This window comes from Eptatretus burgeri, chromosome 9 (assembly GCF_056783735.1).
Source record: "Eptatretus burgeri isolate ZD-2024b chromosome 9, Ebu_testis_v1, whole genome shotgun sequence".
NCBI lineage: Eukaryota > Metazoa > Chordata > Myxini > Myxiniformes > Myxinidae > Eptatretus > Eptatretus burgeri.
Window position 1 is genome coordinate 83,737,914 of NC_140969.1, and position 15,000 is coordinate 83,752,913.

At 42.5% G+C, this 15,000-nt stretch overlaps 1 protein-coding gene across 11 annotated transcripts in view; it reads left to right on the forward strand.

Annotated features, from left to right (window-relative positions):
• Positions 1 to 15,000, forward strand: part of LOC147020482 (regulator of G protein signaling 7-like) — a 151,539-nt gene that overhangs the window by 113,887 nt on the left and 22,652 nt on the right. For all 11 annotated transcript variants that reach the window (XM_085895845.1, XM_085895849.1, XM_085895847.1 and 8 more), the window contains 5 exons: positions 5,404 to 5,465; positions 5,664 to 5,774; positions 8,582 to 8,707; positions 8,926 to 9,112; positions 11,803 to 11,892. In XM_085895845.1, the coding sequence (XP_085751971.1) occupies positions 5,404 to 5,465; positions 5,664 to 5,774; positions 8,582 to 8,707; positions 8,926 to 9,112; positions 11,803 to 11,892 (576 nt within the window). The remainder of the gene's footprint in view (positions 1 to 5,403; positions 5,466 to 5,663; positions 5,775 to 8,581; positions 8,708 to 8,925; positions 9,113 to 11,802; positions 11,893 to 15,000) is intronic.

Sequence of the window (15,000 nt, forward strand, 5' to 3'; positions counted from 1 at the left end):
AGAGAGAGAGAGAGAGAGAGAGAGAGAGAGAGAGAGAGAGAGAGAGAGAGAGAGAGAGAGAGAGAAAACGAGAGAGAGAGAGAGAGAGAGAGAGAGAGAGAGAGAGAGAGAGAGAGAGAGAGAGAGAGAGAGAGAGAGAGAGAGAGAGAGAGAGAGAGAGAGAGAGAGAGAGAGAGAGAGAGAGAGAGAGAGAGAGAGAGAGAGAGAGAGAGAGAGAGAGAGAGAGAGAGAGAGAGAGAGAGAGAGAGAGAGAGAGAGAGAGAGAGAGAGAACGAGAGAGAGAGAGAGAGAGAGAGAGAGAGAGAGAGAAGAGAGAGAGAGAGAGAGAGAGAGAGAGAGAGAGAGAGAGAGAGAGAGAGAGAGAGAGAGAACGAGAGAGAGAGAGAGAGAGAGAGAGAGAGAGAGAGAGAGAGAGAGAGAGAGAGAGAGAGAGAGAGAGAGAGAGAGAGAGAGAGAGAGAGAGAGAGAGAGAGAGAGAGAGAGAGAGAGAGAGAGAGAGAGAGAGAGAGAGAGAGAGAGAGAGAGAGAGAGAACGAGAGAGAGAGACAGAGAGAGAGAGAGAGAGAGAGAGAGAGAGAGAGAGAGAGAGAGAGAGAGTGAGAGAGAGAGAGAGAGAGAGAGAGAGAACGAGAGAGAGAGAGAGAGAGAGAGAGAGAGAGAGAGAGAGAACGAGAGAGAGAGAGAGAGAGAGAGAGAGAGAGAGAGAGAGAGAGAACGAGAGAGAGAGAGAGAACGAGAGAGAGAGAGAGAGAGAGAGAGAGAGAGAGAGAGAGAGAGAGAGAGAGAGAGAGAGAGAGAGAGAGAGAGAGAGAGAGAGAGAGAGAGAGAGAGAGAGAGAGAACGAGAGAGAGAGAGAGAACGAGAGAGAGAGAGAGAGAGAGAGAGAGAGAGAGAGAGAGAGAGAGAGAGAGAGAGAGAGAGAGAGAGAGAGAGAGAGAGAGAGAGAGAGAGAGAGAGAGAGAGAGAGAGAACGAGAGAGAGAGAAAGAGAGAGAGAGAGAACGAGAGAGAGAACGAGAGAGAGAGAGAGAACGAGAGAGAGAGAGAGAACGAGAGAGAGAGAGAGAACGAGAGAGAGAGAACGAGAGAACGAGAGAACGAGAGAACGAGAGAACGAGAGAACGAGAGAACGAGAGAGAGAACGAACGCCAACAGCACGGGTTGAAGGCCAAAATAGGGGGAGACTTGGACAAATATAATGGGTGTGGGGAGGAATAAGTGGGAGGGGAGAACACATGGGGTGGACAAGACGGATACATAAGGAAAAACTGGAAATTTGGAATTAGGTGGACTTGGTGGTGTGTGGTGGGGGATGGGGAGGGTTAGGCAGTGGGTTAACGGGTGTAGAAAAGATCATGGTTTTCGATGGGGGATGATGTAATATTATGGTGAACGTTCAAAGATGACGTAAGATGGTGGTGAACAGCTGTACTGAAGATTTGGAGGAAAGAATGAGATTGAAGAGAATGTGGAAGTTGGTTCCACAGGTGGGAAAAAGGAGGAACGAATGAGAAGAGTTTCACCAGAAGGGGGTTAATGGTGGACTGCGTGTGCCCTGCAGAAACCTGTGGGGACAAAGTACGGAAAGAGCAGAGGGTGCAAAACCACAAAGGAAGCATTAAAAGACAACAGACCTGTCTGTGATGGTGAAGTGAGAGGCCCAAGTAGGCCAGCAGTAAACCTCGATAAAGGGCTATGTTTTCGGAGTTTAATCAACCGGCTTGACACAAAGCTACAACAGGTCTCATATGAAAGATGGTGATCTCAGTAACACATTTAGCCCTGTTGTCCTCATATTTTGGTGTGCGGTCCATGAAATATTCACATTTGAAGGATATACCCGTCTGAATTGCTGGACGCCCAGTACCACAATGGACGAAATTCATGCCTCTATCATCAAACAAATCCACCTTGACACACTTCATCTGTAATCACGTCACGTGACATGCACCAGCAGCAAAAGAACTTTCAGATCACCAAGAAAAGCGGATCTATTTGGCTGGTGGCTTCTCTGATGGTTCATATACAGCATGCCTTTCATCTGCAGGAATGTATCATGACAGTCAACTCGCATCAATGCGAGTTGACTGTCATGATTCTCATCAATCAATCAGATTCAGATGTCATCATCAATCAGATTCTCGGATATTTCTTCATGTGAAGCATGCCAATGATGAGTTCAGACGTAACAATGTGCGTGGGTCCATTACAATCAAATCAGCAGACACTGATGTGCTTGTCTTAGCAGTCCACTACTTTCCACAGTTGCGGGACACTGCCAAAATATGGATAGAGAAAAGAACATCAGCAGGATGCAAGCTTGTCCCGGTCCATCAGATATGTTACAGCTTGCTTCCAGAAACGTGTACCCGGCTTCCCGCGTTTCATGCCCTGACAGGATGTGACTCTGTATCAGCATTCTTCGACTATGGTAAAAAGAAAGCATGGAAAGCTATGAAGACACTGCATCTTCAGAATAATGGTCCACACCTCGAAGTCCTCGCCACTGACGATCTCCAGGAGACAGTGGCTGCTTCAAGACATTTAGTCAGTGCCATGTATGATTCTCAAGGGAAATATATGGATGCACACACAAATTTGAATGATCTTCGGGAGAAACTCGCAGCGACCAAAGATGTCCCAGTGCATAAGTTGCCTCCGTTTGAACCAGCTTTTCTCGAACATGTGAAGAGATCCGTTCACCAAACCCGAGTATGGATGAATGCCCACTTAGCAAATCCAGAAATTCCCAAACCAGAGGGTCGTGGATGGTACAGAGGAGAATGTGTGCTGCATCCCACATTGTTTGATGGACCCATATCAGCGGAGATGTCAGATGGTCTTGTGTGTTCAGGCCGTGGTAGTGAACCATGTACCAACAGCTGCAGCTGCTCACAAGACAGTTTTCCTTGCACTAACGAGTGCATGTGTGCCACCAGTGACAGGCAGTGTGGCAACGAACTGTCACATGGTGACCAAAATGACACGGACAGTGATGGTTGAACATATCGAGGACACTCGCTCAAAATATGTTTTAGTTCATTTCTCGTAGAACAATGTGTATTGGTGTAACATGTAGTTATCACATCACTTGTGCAAACTTCAGTCACTATATCGTATAATTTGCTAGTAGAAATTTGTTTCAACATATTCTCATTATATTGATATAGTAAACTGAACACATAAAATAAAGAAAAAATATGACAATTGGCAGATGTTTGTTTCTGTAGTTGATGATTTTCGAAGTTAGCGGTCTGGAAATTACGTCTTTTTTTCGATCAAAAGCACTCAAATGTACATATATTTATCTAGAAGCATTCCATTAAGTAACTAGTAGTATTCCCCTGTTCATTCTGCACATTTCAATACCAATCATGTAACAATACGGCGCATTGCTTCGTAGTTATGGCTAATTCACTGATTTTTGGAAATGGTCAAAATTTTCTAATTGGGGTATCCTTCAGGTGTGAATACTTCATGGGCCGCACACCAGAAAATGAGGACAACAGGGCAAAATGAGTTAATGAGATCCCCATCTTTCATATGAGACCTCTTGTAGCTTTGTGTCAAGCCGGTTGATTAAGTACCAAAAAATCTGACCGATACCGCTGGCCTAAAGGCTCAGGTTCATCATGGGAGTTTATAATGACCTTGAAGGCCTTCGTTTCCACGGCATTAAGCTGAGAAAGGTGTGAGGCAGGGGCACTACCCCAGAGGGGAGGGCAGTACTCCTTCAAGCTAGGGATGAAGGCCTTGTAGGTGGATAGAAGTTCAGGTGTGCCAAGGAAGGACTTTGTTTGACGGAGGATGCCAATCGGCGGCTGGCTTTAGAGGCCAACTTTGAAATGTGGTTTGTAGTGAGATCCAGGAATTTTGGATGACAGAACGTCCTTAAGAGAACTGTAAAGAAAGTAGATGAGAGGGTTTTCCAGACAGTCCTTTTGGAGAGAGAGAGAGGGTTCTTCTTCTGATTCTCATTTCTTCTTCTTCTGATTCTTCTCTTCATGATTGTTGTTCTAAACTTTGTCTTCATCCTGTAAAATCTGTCTTATTCCACATCTAATTATGTTCAACTTCTGCTCAACCATCGGCTCCTTCCTTACCTTTTGGCATCTCCTCAGCCTTATCTGGAGGTATACAAGAGTCTTTCCCTTTCTGTCCCATGAGGGGTGACTCAGCACCTTCGACTCGATGTCTTTCTCGTATACAGTAGGTGGTGCTGTCTTTTATCGGCAACATTTGAATGCCCATTCCAAGTTGCCCCTCGGTATTTAAAAGTCAATCATGAAGTATGAACTGTGACCACATCACACGCGTGTCGATCAGACAGCAGGTGGGATAAATAGGTAAGCCTCTTCAAATGGTCTTTGCAGGGTTTTCCTTGCAAGTGTATCACCCACTTACCCATTTCTCAAATTTCTCTTTACACCAGCTCGTGTTAACTACAAAAATACAACTGTGCAGTGCAAAGCAACACCGGAAATGAAGGTGCAAATTGTTTTGTTAAATGACAGAAATCTAGTTTGTGAGTAAAATCTGGTTATCAACTAGAAGGGCACTTGGTGGAGAGTGTACCTCCGCCAACGCCTGGTGTTGGCTTAATGGTTAGGGTGATGGGCTTGGGATCCTAGGATCCTGAGTTCAAATCCAACTTGGCTGTTGACGTTACACCAAGTAGGTTTGACTCTGCCTGTCATCCTTCCGAGGTTAGTAAAATGAGTGCTAGCTTGTTGGTATCCTGTGTCGGAGTGGCGACCCGTCCAGTATTGTGCCCAATAGCCAAGGAGACTGCTTAGGCAGCACCAACGCTCTGTGCAGAGTATGGTCCCAATGGATGGACACCTCCGCCAAGTTGATTAGTTTATGTTTTGTATCCTACCGATGGGCCGGATCTGGATTCTGACCTGAACTAAAATTTAATCGGCTTGTTCTTGTCACCTAACCAACTCATCCACCAAGTTTCATTCGAATCCGTCAATAACTTTTTGAGATATCCTGTTCACAAACAAACAGACAGACAGAAGACAGCGATTAAAATGTAACCTCCATCCACCTTCAGTGGTGGAGGTAAAAAGAGCATCAATGTTTCTCAACGTATTTGCTCTCATTTATATTTTGGTTAACTCTACGTTCTACGCAATCTTTAGGAGATTAAACATGATCCTGCGCACTAATGGGCAATGCACCTCATCTCTTCTGGTCTACCCTAAAAAGAGTGGAAGATCCAGATAACAAATTCTGTGAAATTTAATTTACTGTATTCTGAATTGTCTTCTCGCCTTGTTTGTGCTTTTTGAAGTTACCGCATTTTTTAATAACGATTTGTTTTCTCAATGGTCCGACACATAATGGGAAGAGAGCAAGTTTCTCAGGATTAAGATCACGTCGGCTTGTTTTTCTACAGATCTTGTTCATGCAGAACCAACTAGATCGTCACTGCTTGAAGATCTCGAAAGTGGCTGAAAGGTGAATGAAAATACCAATGGCTGTCATCTTCCTTTCTCAACTTGGCATTGATTGATAAGGTTATGCATCTTTACTCTTTGCTCACAATGTTGTGAATTTTAATGTCAAATTTTTTTTAAGATGTGTTTTTTATTTATTTATTGATGATTGAGTTAACTCTTCCCTCCCTGTTCGGGTGTAAACTTCTTGTGCTTCCAGTCTGACCTCTTACTACGAACAATATGCTGCATACGATCCAATTGTGACCATCCCTGAGCTTTCTAATCCTTGGATTTCCAATGATGCTGCACACTGGGATACTGACAGCAGGTCAGATGTCAGGCATGGATCATGGATGATGAAATGAGTGACGGCATTTGTGTAATCACTGTTCATTTCCTTTAAGGTGTCCCATAAAAGCAAAAGGGTGTTCATCCTCGTGCCCATGTTGGCTGCCTGTCGTATCCGAAGACGTTCACATGTAACGTGCTAACCACCTATTCCAATTGTTTATAGTGTAGAAGCTGCTGCCCAGGCATCAACCACATTCTGAGAAAGCAAGCAGTGTAATCTGGTGTTAATGAACCTCCAGGAATATCAGACCATTTGCTACCTGGAGTCCAGTTAGATTCAGGGTGCTGGTGCTGACTCACCTACACTTTGTGTTTGGCACAGTAGGGTCTTTAGTGTTCAAGAACTATTGTCGGCAAAAGGTACGATGCCAGTTTTAATGTCCATCTAAGGGACTGCACACACACATTGATTAATCACCCAGCCTGTAGGTGAGACAAGTATGTTTTGTCCCTTGTGTGTGCAGTCTCTTTTCTTCACAACAATAGTTAAAGCTCATTCTGTGGGATAAACGAAGTTGAAGTGCTCTGATAGTCTGTGTTTATCCAAGCCTGGTGTTGGCTTAGTGGTTAGGGTGATGGCTTGGAATCCTCAGGGTCCTGAGTTCGAGCCCCGCTGGCCACTGAATTAACATCAGGGGGGTTGGTGAAACGAGCACCAGTAAACTGGTAATTATCCCCGTGTGTCGGAGGTGACTGAAGGGTTGGTGGCAGGAAGGGCATCCGGCCATAAAAACATTGCCACAAGAAAGGGTACCGTGATTGGAGCCCGCAAAAAGCTAACCCCTGCTCAGGGAAAAAGGCTTTAAAATGATGTGATGATGAGTCTGTGTTTATCCAAGGTTGAGAAGCACATGTAGAATCGATTTTATCATTTTATAAAAACCCATCTGGACAATTGGCTCCATGGATCGAGTTTTAACCTGTGCCCTGCACAGTAGAAGACAGGGTCAAATCACGTCTTTGCATCTCTCCGTACCGTAACCTTTTTACCATTTGAACTTTTGTCATAAATTTTCAGCAAAGTTTTATTATGAGAATATGGAGAAAAGAAATCGATAAATAATTTTGTTGAAATACTTATTGGTTCACGAAAAAAGTGAAAAAAAATTTTCACGAAAAAAAATAAGTGACCACTATATTCGTTATTGTTGTGTGTCTGTCTGTCCCGAGCATAGCTCCGTGGGTTTTGATCCGATCCTGATAATTTTGGTGGGAGGTTTATATCATGATCTAATTGTGTTTTCCTGAAAATGGGCTTGGTGCGCCCATTATGGGCGGAACCATGCCCAAAAAACGTGTTTTTAGGGGGTAGCCAATTTCAATTTGCATCTTCTCCTAGGGGGTTTGTCGGTTTTCGTCCCAAGTTCACGAACTTAGAAAATTTTGAATTTTGACATAAAAATCATACGACTGCCCAAACTTTGAGAGCGAGTATGACAATATTTTTTATGCATAATCTTGAGGTCATTCCCCACCGAAAGTCTTGAAATCATTTTGCTCTATTTCGAACACCTTGCCCATGGCGCCCCATTCAAGTTTGTTTTTACGCTGATTTCATCAAAGTCTGGATAACCCGGGGAGTGCGAAATGCCATATAGCCTATATGACGTTATATTGTTCCTGGAATGTTCCAGAGGAAGTTTTGCACCAGAGGTCATAATCCTTGACCTTTGACCTTTAAAGTTCACAAAGGTCAAATTTTCAAAGTTGTGGGAATCGAACCGGGTTTTCGACCTTCTTCGACGAAGTAACTCCAATAAGCTATAGCACGTATCCTGTTTCCTTATTTTAATGTCCACAACATTGTTTTGGGACCTATAAAGGTTATGCAAAGGTCAAATTTTGAAAGTTGTTGAACAAAACCAGGTTTTCGACATTTTGCAGCTAATAACCTGTCACTCGTACCACATCATGTTGATCATTTTTATAACTTGGTCAAACATTATTACATTGTCAAACATCCTTGACTTCTGAAACATTCGACATCGTCAAATACCACTCGTGAACCATCATTGTCTTCAGACTTGTTATCATTATTATTATTGTTATCATTGTTCGATTCTTTTTTGGCCTTTTTTATTTTTTGTTCGATTATTTTTTCAAACATTTTTTATCTTCTCAGCAACCACTTGTCCGATTGACACAACATTTTCAGGGTATAAGCACCACCACCCCATGGAGAATATTTTAATGATAATTGTGACCTCATATGTTACATGATATGATTGCTATTCTGGATTAAACGCAAAAAAATTAAAACATTATATCTCTGAAACTGTTGATCAGAGAAATTTGACAGTTTGCACATCTCATTCTACGCCCAATGGGGAATAAAGACTTGTAAGGATGACGTCATTGGTGAAGTGGTAGACCAGCCATAAATGTTTTAATGGAAATTGTTGTTTACCATTGAGATTCAGTGTGTATTTCCAGGCTGCAACATTTTTACCATTTGAGCTTTTGTCATCAAACCTTCAACAAACCTTTAATCATGACATAGTGGAGAACACGAGTGAATAAAATGTACAATTTTTTTAAACTGTCGTTTTCGTCAAGTTTAGTTCGAGTACAAAGCGGATGCGGACAGGCTTTACATTTTCAGATGTTTTCCAGTTGGAACTTGGAACCTTTGCTTTATAAGCCAATGATTTGGTCCCTCATCTTCGTGGCATCCACAGCCATGCGTTTTTCCAACAACTTGAACAATTACCTCGATATAAACTTTCATCATCTTCTTGTAACCACAGCTTTCTCATTGCCCTCTTATTTTTCTCACTTGAGCAGCAATGAGGTTGGGCCAGCACGTGTGCACCGTTGGGGCTTCTCCCTGGAGGAAATGCTCAAAGACTTGTTCGGTCAAGACCTCTTCCTCTCATTTCTTCAGTCAGAATTCAGTTCTGAAAACCTTCGGTAGGAGATATTTTCTCTCATCATTCCTCACGATATTCTTGTCTTCTGTCTTGCCCTTCACACCTTAAATTGCTGAAAGTCTGCAATCTACATTCATTGAAAACCTCTTTGGTCTTTCACCAATGTAAGGAAAGTCACAGTAGATTGAAGTTTTTGGGAAATAAAGTATTGACCAGTAATTATATGTTTTAATTGTATTGACACACACCACATTTTAGGTTTTGGTTGGCGGTGCAGGATTTGAGAAAGAGGCCCTGGCGCACAGTTTCTGACCGAGCCGAAGAGATCTGGTGTGAGTTTCTCGCACCGGGGGCTCCAAGCCCCATAAACCTGGACTCACAAACATATGACCGTGCAGTAAAGGCCATGGACCGGCCGACCCACCACACGTTTGAGGAAGCGCAGGTGAGGATGGCTGCTGGTTTAAAACGTGACACTCTTTTGAAAAGTTTAAAATATAAATATATGATGTAACCTTCAACATCACCATTGCAAAGCCTTTTCAAACGATCTTGTTCGAAATCACAGGAGTGTCTCCTTATTTCTTTTTTTAACCCCTTCTCCCTGTTTTTAACTACAAGAGCTCCGCGTAATTGTTGTTGTTCTTGTTGGGGGCCGATTTTTGAAACGTACTCCGATTGGTCGGACAGCTGCCGACCCCACCCACCATGGCACCCAGGCAAAATAATATGCCTGCCACCTTGGTTTCTGGTGGGCCTAAGACATCAGACCTGTAGGCCTCTAGTTGTTATCCACTGCATCAGATTTCCATTGGCTTTGTGGGTCGAGTGTTATCATGATGAGGGACCCTAAAAAAATCCAATCAATGTCGAATAAAAATTATTTGTAAGGTTTAATCAAGCCCGTCAGCACGCACGGAACACGCCTCCCTAAAAAATAGCATTATGTAATTTTTCAACGGTCCCATATTGGGGTCAAACAATCCGTAACCGTAATGAATCAGCTGGTTCTGATGTAACCGTGAAGGAGGCTGACATGGATGAAAGTTTACCAGTTAACCTTTTACTAGCACATTCAATGTGGGTTTCCCAATCGCACTGTTCACCTTTTAACAGTGTCTTAAATGCATGCTTCCCAATTGGCCCGTTACCGGATTTTGTCACAGGTTGTGACCACAATGCGGTCATTCTTGTTGGGTCTTAACTGTCTGTATTTTTGTTAATCTATTTTTCTCTACCTCCCATACTTACGTACGGGTCAACCCAACTGCCTATCATGCCATTTTGATCAGTGTACACTGTTGTAGTTTGACAGTGACATGTCAAAGTGGATCTTCACTGCACAATGACCGCTCATGGGTTCACTCAGGATGCATCACTGCTCACTGTCCATTGGGTCATGGAAAAGATGTCCTGTAAGTGCAGCATTTATACCATTCATTTTGGATGCACCAGCCAGACCTATCAACATTGAGGACATTTGTCCTGCAATCATTGTACTTTTGCTGGTTTGAATGACCAAAGGAGTAGTGGGAAGTTACAGAGAGTAATGTTGTTCATCATTATTTTTCCTTCTTACCACACATCAGTTACCCTTTTTGTTAAATAATAAGGTCGAGAAAGGCAGAGATGTGAACGTATCTGTGATGTCGCCAGAATAGTAGTGTTGTAAAGAAAAATACAGTTATGTTTGAAAAACTAGCTTCGGGCCTGAGTCACTGTATCGCTTTTGATTGAAGTGTGTCACTCTTTCGATGGTAGGGTAGCACAGACCTATTGCACCAAACGTAGATCACACTAACTCCATTATAATGGAGCAAAATATTCCACATCTACACTCCACTCCACAATGCTCCTTTTGCAACACCAAAATGGCAAGTTATAGTTGGAAAATGCTCATGTTTGGGATATTGAGTGCGGAATGGTGGCATAATGGAAAGGACACGAGAATGGGGTATCTTGGGGACTCTTCAAATCTGACTGAAGGTAACAATATTTTTGAATTCTCAGCTTTTGGTAACTGAACAAGTTCCAAGAGAATTCTGTTACTGTGGGATTGCCAGTTTAAAGCCCAGCTGTCTCACTAATGGCCTTCAGGGGAGGTGGGACTAGTTCTGCCCTTTCCACATTTGGTAATTGACTCTTTAAAGGGGAACCCAAATGCTCAAACCACCTCGATGCTAATCCATCCCTTGATACCTTACAAAATAATCAGCAAGGTTTTGGAATCCATCATTGCTGTTGACATCAAATACTTCCTTTTCTATAATGGCTTCATCTCAGATCACCAATTTGGATTCAGACCAGGTCACTTTACCATGGACTCTCTGCTTCTGCTCACACAACAATGGATGGAGACCCTCAATGTCAGACATGAGATCAGTGCCGTCTCTCTGGACATGTCTCAGGCTTTCAATGCAGTTTGGCATCCAGCCTTGCTGGCCAAACTGTCTGCCTATGACATCCAAGGCCAACTCCACACATGGATTACTGACTTCCTCTACTCTCTTCGCCAACGTGTGGCTCTCAATGGAATCCTTTCATCTCCTCTCACTGTTCAGGCTGGAATCCCCCAAGCCAGTGTTCTGGGCCCAGTCCTATTCCTAATCTTCATCAACGATCTTTATGACTGTCTGGAAAATTCGCTATATCGCTTTGCTGATGACTCCACCCTCTGCTGTAATATCCCTCATCCTTTTGATAGGTAGGCAGCAGCCTCTTCCTCCTTTCCCTAGTCTTGTGTCCTTTGACTGCCAGATCTGTTCCGTTTACTGAGTGTCTTGTCTACCCTTTTCCCCAAATACTTTGTAAATAAATGGCCTTTAAATTATAAGAAGTGGTTTTCCATTTTCCTGCCTTTCCTCATGAACACCACCAGATTCGGCATCATTTGGGTGATCCTAACAGAAACGTAGTATTGGTAATGTTCTGAACGTAGTACAGTACTTTAAACACCGTTTTGGTCATTCACTGGGGGGGGGGGGTTTGACCATCCGGCCCAGACGGTCCTTTTTAACTCGACAATACTACTTTTCTATATTAATATCCATTTCCCCATTTATCCAGGAATTTGTGATTCATTCGTCACTTCTGATTTTTCGACTTGCTATTCCCACCTGTCTTCCATATGCCCAGGAGCAGATCTACAAACTGATGAAAAGTGACAGCTATGCACGCTTCCTGCGCTCCAGCCTCTACCAAGACTTGCTGCATCCAAGGAAAAAGGTGACATGCCTTTTTTTTATCTTCCTGCATATTGCCTGATACTGCAAATACACTGATATACTAAAGGACAGAAACAAAATTTAATGGCGATGCATAACACCCTTGATGGAGTTCATCCTGCAGCCATTCATCTTGTGGGCCTTGATTATGGTGGAATTACTTTTAGGAAGCAGAATAGCTTGTTTGTTGGCGCTCTTGCTTTTAAGCTTTCTTGTCTTGGGGTTTGATCCCCAATATAATCTAATTTATTTCAATAAAAGTGTCGGTCTGGTGTGGTGTTGCCTGGATGCAGCACACTGTCCTGAGGAGGGTATAGAAATCCAGCCATCCTGTTGGTAATGATGAGGATCTCAAAGACAACATGTCATCTTTTGAAAAGAGTAGGCCGTTGTGTACCAACACTCTTGGTAAATTCCCTGCTTTTGGTTCGCTGTATAATTAGCACTGCCTACCTAAGGTGGCAGAGCAGACCTGTGGTGTGGATATGATACAGACATGGTTTACTAAAAGGCCCTTACCTGTATGCTAAGCTATTTGGTAATGTATACTTGTATAGGTAAACATACTTGTCTAGTTTGAATATGTTAAAACATCCTTGAGTTTGCATCCTTTTGTGGCATGACCTCCACCACCGAAGGTGGATGGAGGTTATGTTTTTACACCCTGTCTGTCTGTCTTTGTTTGTCTGTCTGTTTGGCTGTGAGCAGGATAATTAAAAAGGTTATGGATGGATTCGGACGAAATTTTGTGGACAGGTTGAGTGTGTGAAAAGGATGAAATGATTCGATTTTGGTGAAGATCCGGATCCGGATCAGACTAGTAGAATTTTTAACGTAGTTTTTCAACATTGAGAGATTGGGCTAAAAACGATATATAGCAAGATACATATTTCAAAAGGTTGTGGAAGGATTCGGATGAAACTTCGTGGACAGGTTGGTCGTGTGGCCCGGAAGAATTGATTCAATTTTGGTGAAGATCCAAATCCGGATGAGGATACTAGAATTTTTGAAGTCATTCTTCACCTTTGAAAGAGCTAAAAACGATATATCGGTAGTTATGTCAATAGGGTATCTCAAAAAGTTATGCATGGACTCAGATGAAACTTGGTGGGCAGGTTGGATGTGTGACACGGACGAATCAATTAGATTTTGGTGAAGATCCAAATCCGGATCCAGATATGACAACTTTTTAATTGCTCAAGTGATTCTCCATCATTGAGAGATATGAGCAAAAACAATATGTGTATATATATATATATATATATATATATATATATATATATATATATATATATATATATATATATATTTCAAAAAGTTTTGGATGACAATAGGTGAATGAGTTGGCTCCGTGACGAGACAAGCAATTATATGTTGGTTCAGGTGTGGATCCAGATCCTGCCTATCAGTCGGATCCAAAACGTAAACTGTTCATTCAGCCTGGCGGAGGTATGCGCTCTACCGAATGCCCTTCTAGTTGTATCTGTTTTGTCTTCTCTTGTCTTTTTCCAATTTTTCTTTGTTCACCTGGGTTATGGAAATGGAACATTTCCATGATTCCGTTCATTTGCTCCATATGCACTCGAAGTCCCTTGATTTGGAGATGCCTCCGACATTCATTTCTTCAATTAGAAAATTTTAAATGTCAAACAAAACACCTTCGACAGAAAGTGCAGTTTAATCCAGAATCTGCTGTCACTTTTTGTAACCTGTGAATGTAACTGCTCATTAAAACCCAGCAAAGGAAAGAGGAATTTTCAGTGAAACAAACTTGTCATGGACAGTGACAGATACATCATTACACTTTATCCGTGAAGCCTCTGGAGCAGCTTTTTTCTGTGATTATATAATTATTGCTTCATGAAGAGTTTTACAAGAGTCTGGTGTGTCTGTGAAGTCGATGACTCGAGGAAGTTAGTTCTACATATTACATCTGCAAAATGGCTGAATTTATGTCTGTCTTCCACAGCTTCCCAAAGATTTCTGGCCCAAGTTTTTCTCTTTAAAATTGACTGACCTTTTTGGGAACTATCTGGCCACCAGGCCTGATGTTTGACTGGAGGAAAGAATTTGTTCTGGGTGTCGGTGATAACTCCGACTTCATGAGAGACACCGTGAGATCTTTAACATCTATCGGCTGTTGCAAGTAGTTGGAATACGCAGAGGTTTTTTTTTTTTGTGCACAATATCTGGGCTCATGGAAGAATGAGAAGAGAGAGAGAGAGGACAAAATAGCAATTTACTGAAAGTTAGACCGAGTTGGATACAAGTAAGGGAAAGAACAAAGAGGAGAATGAGGCGAGGAAACGTGAAGAGGGAGACTTCGAGAAACAAGAGATGCGAGGTAGGGGAGGACACATGGGATTGGACAATATGGATACAGAGGAAATCTATCAGAAAGGAAAGAGGTGGGCTTGGGGGGCTGTGTTAATGGGAGTAGAAAAGATCATGGTGATGAACAGCCATCTTGAAGACTTGGAGGGAAGAATGGGATTAAAGTGAATGTGGAGCAACTATGTCCAAGACACTTCACTGAGGTACTCCAGCTTCAAAAGGGGGAGGAGTGGGAGATAGGGTGAGGGAGATGTGGGAGGAGGGGAGGGAAGAGGAGTGTAAATTGGAGAAAAGACGATCTCTTTGAGAGCAATGCATTGCGTTGTGCAAGGGGAGAAAGTAGATTATAAAGGAGTCCTTATTACCTCTGCCACTGAAGGTGGAAGGAGGTTATGTTTTCACCCCCATGTGTCAGTTTGTTTGTCGGTGAGCAGGATAACTCAAAAAGTTATCCAGGGATTCAGCCAAAGTTTGGTGGATAGTTTGAGTGTGAAACAAGGACGAATTGAATATATTTTGATGAAGATACAGATTTGGATACTAGAATAGTAAAGTGATTCTTTACTAGAGATGGGGCCAAAACGATAAGTAGCATGATGTCTCAAAAAGTTATGAACGGACGAAACTTGGTGAACAAGTTGGGTGTGTGATGAGGGACAATTGATTCGACTTGGGAGAACATTTGGATATTTTAATTCTCCGAGTGATTCTTCACAATTGAGGGCTAAAAAAAAGGGCTTAAAAAGATGTATTGTATGATATTTCAAAACGATAA